General features: G+C 44.9%; 1 protein-coding gene across 1 annotated transcript in view; it reads right to left on the bottom strand.

Annotated features, from left to right (window-relative positions):
• Positions 1–16,896, bottom strand: part of ADAMTS12 (ADAM metallopeptidase with thrombospondin type 1 motif 12) — a 319,574-nt gene that overhangs the window by 30,831 nt on the left and 271,847 nt on the right. Inside the window, exons 18-19 of the mRNA XM_030567717.1 lie at positions 8,792–9,002; positions 1,551–2,699 (exon numbers count right to left, since the gene is read on the bottom strand). Coding sequence (XP_030423577.1) covers positions 1,551–2,699; positions 8,792–9,002 — 1,360 coding nt within the window. The remainder of the gene's footprint in view (positions 1–1,550; positions 2,700–8,791; positions 9,003–16,896) is intronic.

The following is a 16,896-nucleotide window of genomic DNA, read 5'->3' as shown; positions in this document are numbered from 1 at the left end:
ATGCGGATGCATCCTCAGTAGTGGATATGATTTTTGAGGGTGAAATGCAATAACAACAATATCACAATAATCTACTGTGCCTCCCCAAACAAACAGACAGGTATGGCCTGGCCCCCACCTCCTTACCCCTTCCTCCCGCTTCTGAAGGCTCCCTCCCGACGCGCCGGGACCCCTGCCCCATCCAACTCCCCCTTCACCCTGCCTACCCCCAGAATCCCTGCCCCTGACTGCCCCCCGCTGGCCCATTCAACCCCCCCTCCTTCCTGCCTGCCCCCCCAGATCCCTGTACCCATTCAACCCCCTGCCCTCTGACCGTCCTAACCCTTATCCACACCCCTACTCCCTGACCACCACCCTGAACTCCCTTGCCCTCCATCCAACCTTACCTGCTCCCTGCCCCCTTACTGCGCTTCTTGGAGCACCAGTGACTGGCGACACGGCTGCACCATGACAGGCAGCTGTGCTGCCTGGCTGGAGCCAGCCATGCCACCGCGCAGCACAAAGCACCAGGTCAGGCCAGGCTCTGCAGCTGCGCTGCCTGGCCACCCAGAGCATTGCGCCGCTGGCAAGGGGAACAGCAGGGGAGGGGCTGGGGGCTAGTCTCCTGGGGCAGGAGCTCAGGGGCAGGGCAGGAGGGTCCTGCAGGCCAAATGTGGCCTGCGGGCCATAGTTTGCCTGCCTCTAATCTAGTCTGACCTTCTGCACATTGCAGGCCGCAGAGCCTCACCCATGCATCCTATAATAGACCCCAACCTCTGGCTGAGTTACTGAAGACCTCAAATCTTAATTTAAAGACTTCAAGTACAGAGAAACTGCCACGTACTCTAGTTCAAACCAGCAAGTGAACCATGCCTCAGGCTGCAAGGGAAGGTGAAACCCCACCAGGGTCTCTGCCGATCTGATCTGGGGGAAAATTCCTTTCTGACCCCAAATCTGATGATTAGTTAGACCCTGAGCATGTGGGTAGACCCAACAGCCAGATAGCTGGGAAAGAGCCCCCGCATCTAGTGTCCCTTCTCTAGTCATTGGAGATATTTGCTAATAGCAGTCACGTATGGGCCATATGCCATTGTAGATAACTTCATCATACCATCCTCTCAATAAACTTATCAAGTCCTGAAACAGGTTAGTTTTTGTTCCCACTACTCCCCTTGGGAGGCTGTTTCAGACCTTCATTCATCTGATGGTTCAAAACCTTCAACTAATTTCAAGCCTAAAATGTATTGATGGCCAGTTTACATCCATTTGTTCTTATGCCAGCACTAGGCCTTAACTTATATAACTCCGCTCTCTCCCTAGTGTTTAACCTTCTGATGTATTTACAGAGATCATATCTCCCCTAATCCTTCATTTGGTTAGGCTAAACAAGCCAAGCTCCATAAGTCTCCTCTCATAAGGTAGGTTGTCCAGTCGTCTGATCATCCTAGTAGCCCTGCTCTGCCCTTGTTCCAGTTTGAATTAATCTTTCTTAAACATGAGAGACCAGAATTGCACACAGCATCACACCAATGAATTAAGTCTCCACATCTTACAAGTTACAAATCACTTACCTCACTCCAGTTCCCCACTATCCAGTACACATCACCATGCAAAATATTGGAGATTCTTGCATAGTCCTGTTCTGTGGCGTTGTGTAATTTTCTCTCAGAATCTGTACTGTGGTTCTTTGGAGACTCTTCAAGACTTGGAGATTTGGTGCTTTGGGTATAATCTATCTTGTCAGAGGGTTCCATTTCTGTTCCATTTTCAAACTGGGCTCTTGATACGCTATCTAACATTGGTGGCTTTATTGTAACAGGTCCTTCTGTGGTGGCCTTTTCTAGGACAGGTGTATCTATTTGCACACTGATACTTTTTAGGTTCACTGCTGTTGAAGATGACAGTTTTTCTGCTGTTGTGCTACTAGTAGACTGTGTAGAAGATTCATGTTGATAAAATGTCGGAGAGATTTTGGGAGTCGTAATGACATGAGACCTGACATTTGGAGTTTTGCTCTTGGTTTTGATTGCAGGGTTGCTTTTGGCTTTGTGAGAGATTTCAATAGGTTTTTCATTGCCTTCTACGGACCAATCAGTATTGTCAGACTTTTCAGTTAAATAATCATAGCCTGGAGTTACTTCTGGATTTCTGGTTAATGAGGTGATGCGACTAGCCCCTTCTGTCTGAACAAGGCTCCTTTCTGAAGCAGAGTCTGGATCTATGTTAGAGACATTTTGGACATTTCTTATATTTTCAATACTTGAACTATTACTTACAGTACTATCTTGGCGTGACCTGTTTCCATTAAACACAAAGGGATAATTATAATCATTATTTGATCTGGTAGAATTATTTTGTAATGTTCTTTTTTCCATGTTGTCCTTTTTGGAAGACTGGACAGGACTGGAGGAAGTAGAGCCCAAAGCAGTTGTGCTTTGGGACTTGGGTATTTTTGTCGCTGTCTGGTATCCTTGGCCTAGTTTAGGGATGGGTATTCTGCCTGATGGGTGTCTTTTGGGATTAATTGCTGTCTTCCTGATTATGATCTTTCCTCTCTTGGGTTTCAGTGGGGGTATCAATAGTCGTCTGGTGGAAGGACACTGCTGGAGGCCACACAGAGCCTTCGAATTTGGTCTCTTGAACATATCACATGGTTCATCATTGTTTTTAGCACAACTGATTTTACGAGTCCGTACCCCACCGCCACAAGTAACTGTGCACTGCAAAATAAATAGTCAATTTTCAGCTCTTGATTCTCCTCCACATATTCATACCCATCATTACCAAACGTACATCTATCTATAAAAATCAATGTTCCTATCAAAATCAACAACAAAGTTTTCCCCTAGAAACAAGCATTTTGATTTTTACTAAGGGGGAGTTCTTCATGGAAGGGAGACTTGCAATACTTTCCCACATAATGTACATAGTGAATGTCACCCAAGGTGGACATAAATGATACAGATTAAATGATAAAGTCAGCATTTCAAAGTGGGATCATTCCATTGCACAGAGCATCTTAGAGCACACTATTTTCAAGTCCTGTTTGCACAATCCCCCCACAAAGTTTAAGAAATGTCAGAGATTTAAAAGATCACCACCCAAACCATCCCTGGCCTGCTCAATTTTGATTGCTCTCAGTCTCCCAGAGCTGCATTTTCATGTAATGCCCTTCAGCCTCCTTCAACTCCAGAAGCTAACCTGTGTTTCAAACTCCCCTCCCTTTGCTTCAGTCATTGTCAGGCAGCATATTTTGTAAAAGGTTCTGCCTAAGCCCCTATCTAATTCTTAGTTTCCTAGATTCTTCTGCTCCCTTCTGCCCTATGAGGGGAACCAGAAGGGGAAGGAGAAATGTGAAGAGTTCTCTAAAACTCGCTGAATAGAAAATGGAGCCAAAACTGAATTCTCTCAATTTGCCAATAAATGCCCCATTAGTGTGCTGAGCTAGCCCTCTTGTGTAGCACGGATTCATGAAGATGGATGCCAAATTAATGGAATTGTGTGAATACTTTGTTAATACTTTATAAGGAAGCCTGTGTGGGTTGTAACTTATTTTATCAGTCCAATATGCCAGCTGAAGGGCACACTCTATGGCCTAGTCCAGAAAGATCTGTGGAAAGGCCTCCTCTTTGACCCTCCCAATCTCTTGGATATTCTGTGCCGTTTAATCCAGCAGACTACATGTGGAGCAGTCACTGTGTTTTAATGACTTCAAGGTCTGCAGTTGTGCCCGGCCCTTATGCAAAGGGAGAAGAATACTCCTTCTACTTTCCTCTCTCACCCACAGGCACAATATGGACCTCAGTGGCTGTATCTATGCTGAGGTTTTTCTGAAATTTCCCCACATTTCTCTAGCTCTACAGGTACTAGTAATGGTGCTAGAGAAGATTGACTGTTGGCACTTCTTTCACTGGTTCATCTAACCCTGCTCAAAGCAGGTCTAGGTGGCATGATGGTAGAAACACCAATGGCCAGATTGCAGAATCATAGACATGTAGAACTGGAAGTCACCTTGAAAAGTCATGTGCTAAGGCAAGACCAAGTAAAACTACACCAACTCTGACAGGTGCTTGTCTAACCTGTCCTTAAAAACCTCGAGTAATGGGGACCTAACAATCTCCCTAGGTAACCTATTCCAGAGCTTAACTACTCTTATAGTTAGAAAGTTTTCCCTAACAACTAACCTAAGTATCACTTGCAGCAGATTAAGCTCATTGCTTCTTATCCTACATTCAGTGGACATGGAGAACAATTGATCACTATCCTCTTTATAACAGTCCGTAGCATATTTGAAGATTGTTATCAAGTCCCCCTCAAGTCTTCTTTTCATAGGACTAAACATGCCCAGATTTTTTAACCTTTCCTTATTGCTCAACTTTTCTAAACTTTTTATCATTTTTGTTGCTCTCCTCTGGAAGGTCTCCAATTTCTCCACATCTTTCCTAAAGTGTGGCAGCCAGAATTGGATGCTATACTCCAGCTGAGGCCTCACCAGTGCAGACGAGAGCATGACAATTTCTTCCTTCGTTTTATATATGACACACCTGTTAATATACTCTGGAATTATATTAGCCTTTTTGGCAACCACATCACATTGTTGATTTGTTCAATTTGTGGTCCACTATAACCCTCAGATCCTTTTCAGCAGGACGACTACCTAACCAGTTATTCCTCATTTTGTAGTTGTGCCTTTGATTTTTCTTTCTTACATGACATTCTCATAGGCAAACAAGGGAAATGTGGCCTAGATGAAATTACTATACGATGGGTGCAATACTGATTGAAAGACTGCACACAAATTTTATAAACATATTCTTCACTCTATTATCCAAGTTATTAATGAAAATATTGACTAGCACCAGTCCCAGGACTAATGTCAGCAGGACCCTACTAGATACGTCCTTGTCGTCAAGGTTCCTTCCCCACTCTGAACTTTAGGGTACAAATGTGGGGACCTGCATGAACACTTCTAAGTTTAATTACTAGCTTAGATCTGGTAATTCTACCACCATCCAGAAATTTCAGTGTCTAGATCACTTCTTGTCCTCCCCAAAACTTTCCCCTCCCTGGGCAGCCTTGAGAGGCTTCACCAATTCCCTGGTGAACACAGATCCAAACCCCTTGGATCTTAAAACAAGGAAAAATTAACCATCCCCCCTCCTTTCCCCCCAACAATTCCTGGTGAGTCCAGATCCAATCCCCTTGGATCTTAAAACAAGGAAAAATCAATCAATCAGGTTCTTAAAAAGAAAGCTTTTAATTAAAGAAAGAAAAGTAAAAAAATCATTTCTGTAAAATCAGGATGGAAAATACTTTACAGGGTAATCAGATTCATATAGCCCAGAGGAACTCCTTCTAGCCTTAGGTTCAAAGTTACAGCAAGCAGAGGTAAAATCCTCTCTGCAAAAAGGGACATTTACAAGTTGAGAAAACAAAAAATAAAACTACTCTGCCTTGCCTGGCTGTTACTTACAATTTAGAAACATGAGAGACTGATTCAGAAAGATTTGGAGAGCCTGGATTGACGTCTGGTCCCTCTTAGTCCCAAGAGCGAACAACACCCAAAACAAAGAGCACAAACAAAGACTTCCCTCCACCAAGATTTGAAAGTATCTTGTCCCCTTATTGGTCCTCTGGTCAGGTGTCAGCCAGGTTTACTGAACTTCTTAACCCTTTACTTAACTTCTTACAGGTAAAAGAGGCATTAACCCTATTATTTCATGATCATTTTCAACCAAATTGTTGCACCTTCAAATTCACAACCAATTCCTCCCTGTTTGTCAGAATCAAACCTAAAATGGCGAGCCCTTTGCTTACTTCATTCTCTTTCTCAAACAAAAAGCTTGTCCTCAATAAATTCCAATACCTTAATGGAAATTGTGTGTTTTCTCATATTATTTTTCCAACAGATGTCTGGGTAGTTAAAATCACCCTTTACTCTTTGATCTTGTGTTTTGGATACTTCTGTTATTTGTTCTAGAAATGCCTCATCCACCTCTTCTTCCTCATCCACCTCATCTTCCTGATTTGGTGGTCTATAGTAGACCCCTACCATAATGTCACCCCTATTTTCCTCCCTTCTATCTTTTCCCAGAGACTTTCAATAGGTCTGCCTCTCACCTCCTTCCAAAACTCAGAACCTGCATATACATTCTTGATGTATAATGCCACACCTCCCTTTTTTTCCTTCCTGTCCTTCCTGAACAAGCTATACCCCTTTACACCAATTAAGCCATAATTTAACTTATCTATTACTGCTATTACTTCTTCTTGTTTATTACCAACACTCTTTGCATTTGTATACATATAAGAAGTTTGATCAGATTCCTCCACTCTATACAAGCACTATTCCCATTGCTAGCACCTCCTGAGCTGTACCATTACTGGAACTTTGGTAGGAGAATTTCCAAAAATCCTGAGTAAATAAGGCCAGTGAGCTTGATAAATGTCTACATATTTCCTCTGTAGATCACACCTGCAACAATACATTTAATCTATGGCTCTTTCTTTAAAGAGCTTTGAAGATTACATGTGGGACCAGATCCTGAGCTATGCTTGTTTACTTCTGTTGAGGTTCTGTCCCTTTGAATTAATTTAAATGGCTAGCACAAGATTTTGATTAAGGACGAAGATGACATCTATTGACATTGTATGTGTTACTTCTGAAGAAACTAACCAGTCTCATTCTAGCCTTCTTACACTTTATTGCCAGTCTGACCCAGACAATTTGGCTGTGATTTTCAAAATTTCAGATTATTTGGATCCTAATTCCTATTAGTTTTAAAGGGAAATGGACATTCCAAATTCAATTATTTTAATGGGAAATGGGACTCAATATCCCGTAAGTGGCTTTGAAGATCTTGCCCTTAAACTGTGGTTGACACTCAAAAAGATTTTAGAATGACACCATAGCTGTCCATATTTCTGTGTGCATCTTTGAATGATCTAGTCCTGTATTAAAATTAAAGTGATCCCACTGATTTTAGTAGGATGAGAAGGTGTTGAATACCTTGCAGGATCAGGCTTGTGGATCTGCAGAGTTCTAAGGAGTGTGAAGTCTTTCTAAAGATGAAAGGCTCTAATAGTGTAGATATCAAATGAGTTTAATGGAGTCACACACAGCAGATATGGTCTACTATTTTAAAACAAATTTGATACGACAATATTTTTGATGACCTCTTTTTCTAGTTCACTGGCTTCCCACTAAAATAACTACATTATTTACTAACCACTTTAAGGATGTGCAGATAGTCTGGAGTTCTGACAGACAGTTGTAGTCAAGGGAAACATAAGAAGGTCAAATGTTGTTGCAGTACAGATTTGGCTTACAAACTAGCATGAGGGCTTTAGAGCTTTGGGTGCCAATAAAAAGTGTTACAAAACCTCCCAGACCTCTTCCATAGCCGTGCTTATGTCTGGACTCTGAAAGGTTTGAACATGCAGATGCTTGGAAGGCTTTGCTTCTTAGCTAGTCAATGTTTGTTAAGCATGGTAAATATGAAAAGCACTATGTAAATGCTAAAGTTGAGATAGAAATAAGCCTCCAAGTTAAGAACTGGATTTGGATAGAAAGTTTGGCATGTCTGCATCAAGTTTTTGGTCAGGCTCCTTTTTGGAGGTATTATTATTGTTGTTATGGCTGATGTTACCAGGTAGCTCTTTTACACATAGTGTATGTCTAGACTGCAATTAGACACTTGTGGCTGGCCACTGCCAGCTGACTTGGGCTCACAGGGCTTGGGCTGTGGGGCTGTTTAATTGCAGTGTAGACATCTAGGCTTGAGATGGAGCCCAGGCTCTGAGACCCTGAGAGGGGAGAGGTCCCACCCAACCTCAGAAGTCTACAGAAGACATAAAGAGCCACGCAGCCCAAGCCCGAGTCAACTAACCCGGGCCTGCCGTGCATTTTTAATTGCAGTATAGACTTACTCATAGTCTTCAAGTTCTTTTTCTTAGCATGTGAGTAAATATTCAGTCTTGGGAGGACATGCTGTGGTGTTTGGTTTTTCAATGCAAGATTCTGTGGAGAGGCAATAGTCTTTGGAGAGAGGGATCTGAGAGAGCAATGTGATTGTCCTTCTCTGACTGCCTCAAGAATTGTGTCTATAATTGCTCTCTGGGAATGAAGCATTGGCATTGGGCTGAGAGTGTGGGAAGAAGAGAATGCCTGTATGCTGTGTGACCATCTCTGTTCCAGGACTGGTGCATGTGTATAAGTAAAGGAAGTTACATATAGAATATGCCCAGACTCTGCATCACTGATTTTGCCTTCACCGAGAAGCCAGTTTGCAAAACCCTAGAGAGTTCTGCTACGGCTCAGCACAAGGGTGACACTAGTGTCTGAATGGCAACCTGGTGTCAGAAGAAGGGGCATCATTATCATTGCTTCTATCCATCACTCCTTTATGGTAAAGAAGGGCCTGAAACAAATACCCAGAATGACTCTGGAGATAGCTTTGTATCTTTTTGCAGAACCAACCCCCCCATCTTACTACTTCCAAACTTGAAATTCAAATTCCAAATCTTTCACCATTATAAAAACGTTCAGATTTTGAGTTAGGATTTGGCCCATTGTAGAGACAGATTTCAACTCAGAATTAGTAATTGAACCTGGCTATAGACCAGGGCTTTGGTTTAGGTGTATAGCTGGTTATATAGGTTCATTATCAATTCTGGAGAGATGGGAGCTGTAACTTGCTTCTCATTCTTACATCTCCCCATGATTCCTTCTGAAGAGACTTTCCACCTTGAAATCTGAAGTCAGGTAGAGACAGAACAGAAGCATTAGTTCTTTCGACTGCCATGCATTTACCTCAGTCCAGTTGCTCACTGTCCAGTCAGATGGGCACAGAACATCTCTGTTGCATGAAAGGTGGGTCTTTGGTTTAAGCAGATGCTGACAGTCTTTAGCAGCCAATGCCTGCTCATCAGATCCCACTGTTTGGATGCAAAGGACAGTTCGTTTCTTCTCTCCTGTTGGGCCACAGGTGGTTGAACACTTCTGCCATTCTCCTGCCCACCACCTGTAATCCAACCGAAAGGGTATGCATAACATCAGAAAGACAAAAACATTAATCTACTACAGGCAAGCTAGATAAAGGTAGCTTTGGGGAGGCTCAGACAATACAGAAGAAGTAACATAAAGAAGAGTTCTGGGCTTGTATTTAAGTTCTTCATAGAAAATATTTAGCACCTTAAGCAACTTTCCTCCTCCGTTTTGTGCCAAGTATCTGATGGGCAGGTCAGACATTGACGCTGTATCAGCAGAAGATTCTGAAGATTATATTTCTAGAATACCTAAGAATATAAGCCATATTCAGGGGATTCTTCCAAGCCTAATTACGACTGATATCTGTGCTGTCCAGGAAGTTTTGTATTTTATTTATTCATTCCTATTGTTCACTTGCTCATTGTTTATTCATTCCTATTGTTCACTTGCTCATTATGATCTTACTGAAAGCAAATGAGAACAAATGACTAGGTCCATGGTTATGCCCAGCTGTGAACTACAAGTCCATGAATGCATCACATACAATGACACGTGCTCCCTGGGCTCCAGGCATGCCCTCTGAAACCTCACACTGGCAACTAAACAGATGCTTGCAAAGTCACAGAGACTGATTCAGAGGTGTAAGTAGATGCAACTCTACTGGAGTCAGTAGACTCCAATGAGCCCTGGTTTTGACCTAAAATCTATACCATCTGTTAGAGTTCTTTCTTCTTAGTAATAATGTAGTTTCATAGTAAGACAATTACACCATTTTTCTACAATTGTCCTTTAGCTTACAATTAGGTCCCATATCTCCTCCTGGGTCTCTTTCCCTGACTATATAAATTGCCATTATCAATGCCAATGAATAGTTACTGGGCCAGGGAAACAGAAAGTGAGAATGCCTATATAGCCTGATGGTGAGAGTGCTCAATTAGGATAAGGGAGACCTAAGTACAATCCCTGCTCCAACGACTAGTTAATTATTTATATATGGTGGAACACACTCAACAGAGACATTGAGAGAGTCCCATACCAGGCTATAGCCCCAGAGCCCAGTAACTAGCGTGCTGTCCTGCAGCGTAGGAGATTGAAATTCAAATCCTTTCTCCACATCAGGCAGAAGTGGGAACTGAACCCAGATCTCCCACACCCCAGGTAAGTGCCTAGGATTCAAGGTTGTAGGAAAGACATAAAACATTTTGTGCCAACATTACCAAAACATTTTGATTTTTCTGTTTGGTTGAAACTATTCAGCAAATTCAGCATGACCTGACACATTGCAGACATTTGTGAACAGGTTTGGGTAGACCAGAACTTCATTTTTTGATCAATCTACTATTGACTGGGGAAAACAATTGCCCAGTTCTAGCCATCACATTACAATATCTTCTTTCTTCACCCCAGACTTCCCTTTCTGATTGTTTGTTTTCTGAATCAAATTAAAAGCTAAAATAAAATAAAGGTATAGCTCACAATATGAACCAAGGAGTCAAATTTTGTTCTAGATCATATGGATTTATATCTAGAGTAATTCCAATGAAGTTACAAAGAATCTTGTGGTACCTTATAGACCAGGGGTCGGCAACCTTTCAGAAGTGGTGTGCTGAGTCTTCATTTATTCACTCTAATTTAAGGTTTCGTGTGCCAGTAATACATTTTAATGTTTTTTAGAAGGTGTCTCTCTACAAGTCTATATATTATATAACTAAACTAGTGTTGTATTGTAAAATAAACAAGGTTTTCAAAATATTTAAGAAGCTTCATTTAAAATTAAATTAAAATGTTGATCTTATGCCGCCAGCCTGCTGCTGGTCTGGGATTCTGTTCACCTAGGCCAGCAGCGGGTTGAGTGAGGCCTGCAGCTGGGACCCCAGCTGGGAAGGGTCTGTCAGCCAGAACCCGATTGGCAGCGAGCTGGGCAGCTCAGCCCACTGCCGCTCAGGGGTTCCATCCGCCGGCTCCTGCCAGCTGGCATCCCGGTTGCCGGACCCGCTCAGCCCACTGCTGGTCTGGGGTCCCGGCCCTGCCCACATACAGTGGGTACCTATCTTCTCCCTGGTTCTAGCCCATTCTTTTCCTCTCTCTGCACTGAGCTGAGGGTGGGAGTGGACCGAGCACAGGGCTGGGGTGCAGGGTCTGGCCAGGAGCTAGAATAGGGGAGGGAGCTCAGGGTTGGGGCAGGAGTTTTGGGTGTGGGGGCACTTACCTGGTCAGCTCCCATTTGGTGTGAGGGGTGCAGGTGGGAATGTGAGTGGGGCTGCAGGAGCTCCCATTTGGTGCTCATGGTGGGGGTGGGGATGTGCAGGGTGCATGGGATGTGGGGGGTGCAAGAGTCAGGGCAGAGGGCTAGGGGCATGTGAGAGGGGTGCAGGTGTCAGGGTAGGGGGGCTCGGTATGTGTGGGGGTGCCAGAGTCATGGCTGGGGTCATGGGAGGGGGTAAAAGAGTCAGAGGGCTGGGTGGTACAGGGCTCAGGGCAGGGACCTGGGGGGTGTGTGGGGCTGCAGGGCTCAGGGCAGAGGGCTGTGTGTGGGGGGGGGAGTGGTCAGGGCTCAGGGCAGAAGGCTGGGTGACTGCCCTCCCCAGAACCCCCTACCCCCCACCCCACTCCTTGTCCCAACTACCCCCTCGTGGGACCCCACCCCCTATCTAAGCCTCCCTGCCCTTTGTCTCCTGACTGCCTCCCTAGGACCCTACCCCCTACCCATCCCCTGACTGCCCCAACCCTTATCCACACCCTCGCACCCAGACAGACCCCCTAGACTCCCATGCCTATCTAACCGCTCCCCGCCCCCTGACAGGATCCCCAGAACTCTCGACCCATACAACCCCCCCTGCTCCCTGCCTGCCCCAACCCCTCTCCACACCCCTACCTCCTGATAGCCCTCCCAGAGCTCCTGACTCATTCAACCCTCCATAACTCCTTTTCCCATGACCACCTCCTCCAGAGACCCCCTCCCACCCTAACTGCCCCCCAGGACCCTCCTTGCCCCTTGTCCCCTGACTGCCCTGACCCCTATCCACCCCTCACCCCCTAACAGACCCCAGGACTCCCATGTCCCATCCACCCTCCCTGCTCCCTAACTGCCTTCTCCAGAGACCGCCGCCCCTAACCACCCCCCCATCCAACCCACCCTGGTCCCTGTCCCCTGACTGCACCTAACCCTTATCCACCCTCCCCAGCCCCGGACCCCTTACCATGAGGCTCCCCGCTCATGCGGAGCCCTGCCACCACGCACGCAGCCCTGCTCTGCCCCTGAGAGTGCTGCACGCGTGGCGGCGAGACTCCGGATGAGTGAGGAGTGGTTTTCCCTCTCCATGGAGCCAAACGCTGCCCCGTGGGAGCGTGCAGCCCCGGCCCCCAGATCACTGCATGCGGAGGCAGGGCTCCGAGGGTAGGGGGGGCCGGTGGCTTGTTGCGCTCGGCCAGCGCTTCGGCCGGGGAACGCGGACCCTGCAGCTTGCCACGTCGGCAGGATTTTTAATGGCACACTGGAGTCCCGGCAGGCTCCAGTGTGCCATTAAAAACCGGCTCGCATGCCATCTTTGGCACGCGTGCCATAGGTTGCCGACCCCTGTTATAGACTAACAGAAGTATTGGAGCATACGCTTTCGTGGGTGAATACCCACTTTGTCAGACCAATGAAGTTTATACATTTGGAGTTACACTGGTTTAATCAAGAATTTGACCTATTACTTGTTAAACTTTCAGTACTACACAAGGAATGCTAAGAAAGAAATAAGGGCTTATTATCCTAGCATTTCCTGATTTATTATCTATCTGATTTTAAGACATGATTAGGTATATTTAAGGATGAATACAATTCTAAAATCTGTAGCATTCATTGGTCTGTAGGGTTGTGAGGAATTCTGCAGGCTTTGGTGGTGATACAGGTATGCGATACTGCCTGCATTTCAAAATAGCCATGTCCTGAGTCCCCAAAATAGCCAAGACAGACTCAACAAGGAGGTTTAAGCTCTGGCTACCTCTGTGGGAGCTCTCATTCACACTCTGGGTAAAACTCATAGATGCAACTCCATTGGCTTCAGTGGATGAGCACATGCTAATACAAGGTCTGAATTTTCAGTAAGAGTGCACTATAGCCAGAAAGAAACATGCCTAGCTCACAGGAGATGGAGTCCAAATGTACACTGAAATCTTTTTTTGGGCATAAGCTTTCGTGGGCTAAACCCCACTTCATCAGATGCATGCCGTGGAAAATACAGTAGGAAAATATATATGTATATATACAGAGAACATGAAAAAATGGCATGCCAGCTCTAACAATACTAATCAATTAAGGTGGGCTATTATCAGCAAGAGAAAAAAACTTTTGTAGTGATAATCAGTATGGCCCATTTCAAAGAGTTGATGAGAAGGTGTGAGTAACAGTAGGGGAAAAATTAGCATGGGGAAATAGTTTTTAGTTTGTGTAATGACCCAGCCACTCCCAGTCTTTATTGAAGCCTAATTTAATGGTGTCCAGTTTGCAAATTAATTCCAGTTCTGCAGTCTCTCACTGACAACCACATTTGCTCTAATCCTTCAGACAGAGATAAACACCTATAAGATCTCTATCAAGCGTTCTTAAAACTACAATACCCACTTGCTGAAGTGAAGAAACAAATGGACAGAGCCAGAAGAGTACCCAGAAGTCACCTACTACAGAACAGGCACAACAAAGACAGTAACAAAACGTCACTAGCCGTCACCTTCAGCCCCCAAGTAAAACCTCTCCAGCGCAACATCAGGGATCTACAATCTATACTGAAGGATGATCCCTCATTCTCACAGATTTTGGGAGATAGGCCAGTCCTCGCTTACAGACAGCCCCCCAACCTGATGCAAATATTCACCAGCAACCACACACCACACAACAAAAACACTAACTCAGGGACCTATCCCTGCAACAGAGCTCGTTGCCAACTTTATTCACATATCTATTCAAAGGACACCATCAGAGGACCTAATCACATCAGCCACACCATCGGGGCTCCTTCACCTGCACATCTACCAACGTGATATATGCCATCATGTGCCAGTAATGCCCCTCTGCCATGTACATTGGCCAATCCGGACAGTCTTTACGCAAAAGAATAAATGGACACAAATCAGACGTCAAGAATTATAACATTCAAAAACTAGTCGGAGAACACTTCAGCCTCCCTGGACACTCAATTACATACCTAAAAGATGCAATTCTTCAACAAAAAAACTTCAAAAACAGACTCCAATGAGAAACTGCAGAACTGGAATTAATTTGCAAACTGGACACCATTAAATTAGGCTTGAATAAAGACTGGGAGTGGATGGGTCATTATACAAACTAAAAACTATTTCCTCATACTAATTTTTCCCCTACTGTTATTCACATCTTCTTGTCAACGGTTTGAAATGGGCCATCCTGATTATCGCTACAAACATTTTTTTCTCCTGCTGACAATAGCCCACCTTAATTGATTAGTCTTGTTAGAGTTGGTATGGCAACCTCCATTTTTTCATGTTTTCTCTCTCTGTGTGTATATATATCTATAGGTATATATATATCTTCCTACTGTATTTCCACTGCGTGCATCTGATGAAGTGGGTTTTAGCCCATGAAAGCTTATACCCAGATAAATTTGTTAGCCTCTAAGGTGCTAGAAGTACACCTCATTCTTTTTGCTGATACAGACTAACATGGCTACCACTCTAAAAGCTGAAATCTTTGAGAACAGCAACTGGGAGTGAATCACTAAATACCGACATTAATTATTTGGGACAGAATTCAGCGAGTGCCAAAATAATGCCATTTCCAGCATACTGTGTAGCAAGGAGGAATGGCCTCCCTCAGAGAGTGACAGAGAAGGACCACAACACACCCCCTGGTGGGCTGAAACAGGAGAGCCACATCCACCCCGCCGGAAGGGAAGGGTGGGACAGGAAGGGGAAGTACAAAAGGCAGGCCCTGCAACTCAGTTGTAGTGGAGCCACCACAAGAGATGACACATCCCGCTTGTTGCTGGAGCCTGCAGAGGAGCTACCAAGGCTACCTGCTGAGGACTGGCTAGATCTCCCAGGACCTCTGGCCGACCAAGACGCTGAAGAGTTGCTGGGGCTGCCACCTGAGGACTGGCTGGATCTCCCCGGGCTGCCGGTTGAGTAAGATGCTGAGGAGCTGCTGGGACTGATGCCTGCGGACTGGCCAGAGCTCCCCAAGATGACAGACGCAGGTACACCCGAGTAGGAGAAGTGGAAGCAGCCCAGGGAACCCAGGCAACAGGTCTGGTTGGGAGCTGGCCTGATACAAGGTTAGTGTGTTTCAGGCGAATCCCCACTGACCCAGTGGTGGACCACTCCTCCACTGTTAGGGTTCTGGGCTAGGACGCGGTGGAACTGGGCAGGCCTGTTGTCATAAACAGATAGTTAAGGGTTAATGTCTCTTTTACCTGTAAAGGGTTAACAAACAGGGACCCAAACACCTGACCAGAGGACCAATCAGGAAACAAGATACTTTCAAATCTAGGTGGAGGGAAACCTTTGTTTGTAGTTTTTGGGTTTTGCTTTGTTCTCTCTAGGCTCTGAGAGTGACCAAACATACCTACAGGCTCTCTAATCTTCTGTTCCAATTTTGTAAGTACAAAAGTAGAAAGACAGTTTAGTCTTTTTAATTGTTTTTCTGTATTTGCAACTGTGTATCTGGCTGGTAGAGTTTTAATGTGTATTTGGGTGAAAGTATTTTAAATTGTATTTCTGCTGGAGAAAGCTTTTTTTCTATTGTCTATAAGCTGAAAGACCCTGTAACTTTTTACCATCTAAATTGCAGAGATAGACCTTTTTATTTTTTCTTTCTTTTTATTAAAAGTTTTGCTTTTAAGACCTGCCTGATTTTTTTCCCCTTGTTGAGGCTCAAGGGAATTCAGTCTGTACTTAACAGGGAAGGAGAAGGGGGGGGGCGGGAAGGGTAATATCCCTTTGTTTTAAATTCATGGAGCTTGAATCTGGATTGCCTCTGGGGGAAGGTATCATTCCTCTCTATGTGGTGATTCAAGGAATTGAATCACGGAGATCTCATAGTGTACTCAGGGCGGGAAAGATCTGGGAGGAGGTAAAGAGGGGGGAGGGAATGGTTTATTTCCCTTTGTTGTGAGACTCAAGGAATTGGGTCTTGGGGTCCCCAGGGAAGGTTTGGGGAGACCAGAGTTTATCAGGTACTCAGAATCCTGATTGGTGGCAGCCTATCAGATCCAAGCTGGTAATTAAGCTTAGGGGAATTCATGCTAGTACCCATATTTTGGATGCTAAGGTCCAGATTTGGGAATTATACTATGACACCTGTGTCCCCCATGCCACCCCACCCCTGGGGTGGCAGTACTTAGGCCTCCTTAGGCCTGGAGGCCTGTGCTCCTCAGGCAACCCTACCTGAGCCCCACAGACTCTCTTGGTGCTCACTCTTACCTGAGCCTCTAGACTTTATGGGGCTCACCCCTACAGGGGCTCTTAGACGGCATAGCTGCTCTGCCCTGACTGCAGGCCAGAGCCTACCCAATTGCTTTGCCTCCCTGCCCTGACTGGGCCTGCGGGCTCACAGACTGCCATACTGTTCTGCCCAGCTGGAGGACCAGAGCACTAGGTGAAGTTAGTTCCCCGCTTTGGGCACCTTTATAGGTACACAACAGCAAAGAGGCGTAGCCTCCCTCAGAGACTGACAGAGAGGGATGGCCACCCAGCCTACAACTGAAAAAGCAAAACTACTTAAATGAAGTTTTAAAGTACTTTAAACAAGATCATTAGATGTACTTGAATAGCCATTTGTGTTTTAAGAAAAAAATCCCACAATTCCACTTTTAATCTTGTTTCTCAACAAAACCAAATAAAACCAAGCACCTCCACTCAAAAAAACCGCCCTCCACTAAACCTTGGCTGCTTCATATGAACAAAGAATT

This window comes from Gopherus evgoodei, chromosome 6, assembly GCF_007399415.2.
Source record: "Gopherus evgoodei ecotype Sinaloan lineage chromosome 6, rGopEvg1_v1.p, whole genome shotgun sequence".
Lineage (NCBI taxonomy): Eukaryota > Metazoa > Chordata > Testudines > Testudinidae > Gopherus > Gopherus evgoodei.
Note: the sequence above shows the minus strand (reverse complement) of the source record. Positions and strands in the feature narration are given on the sequence as shown.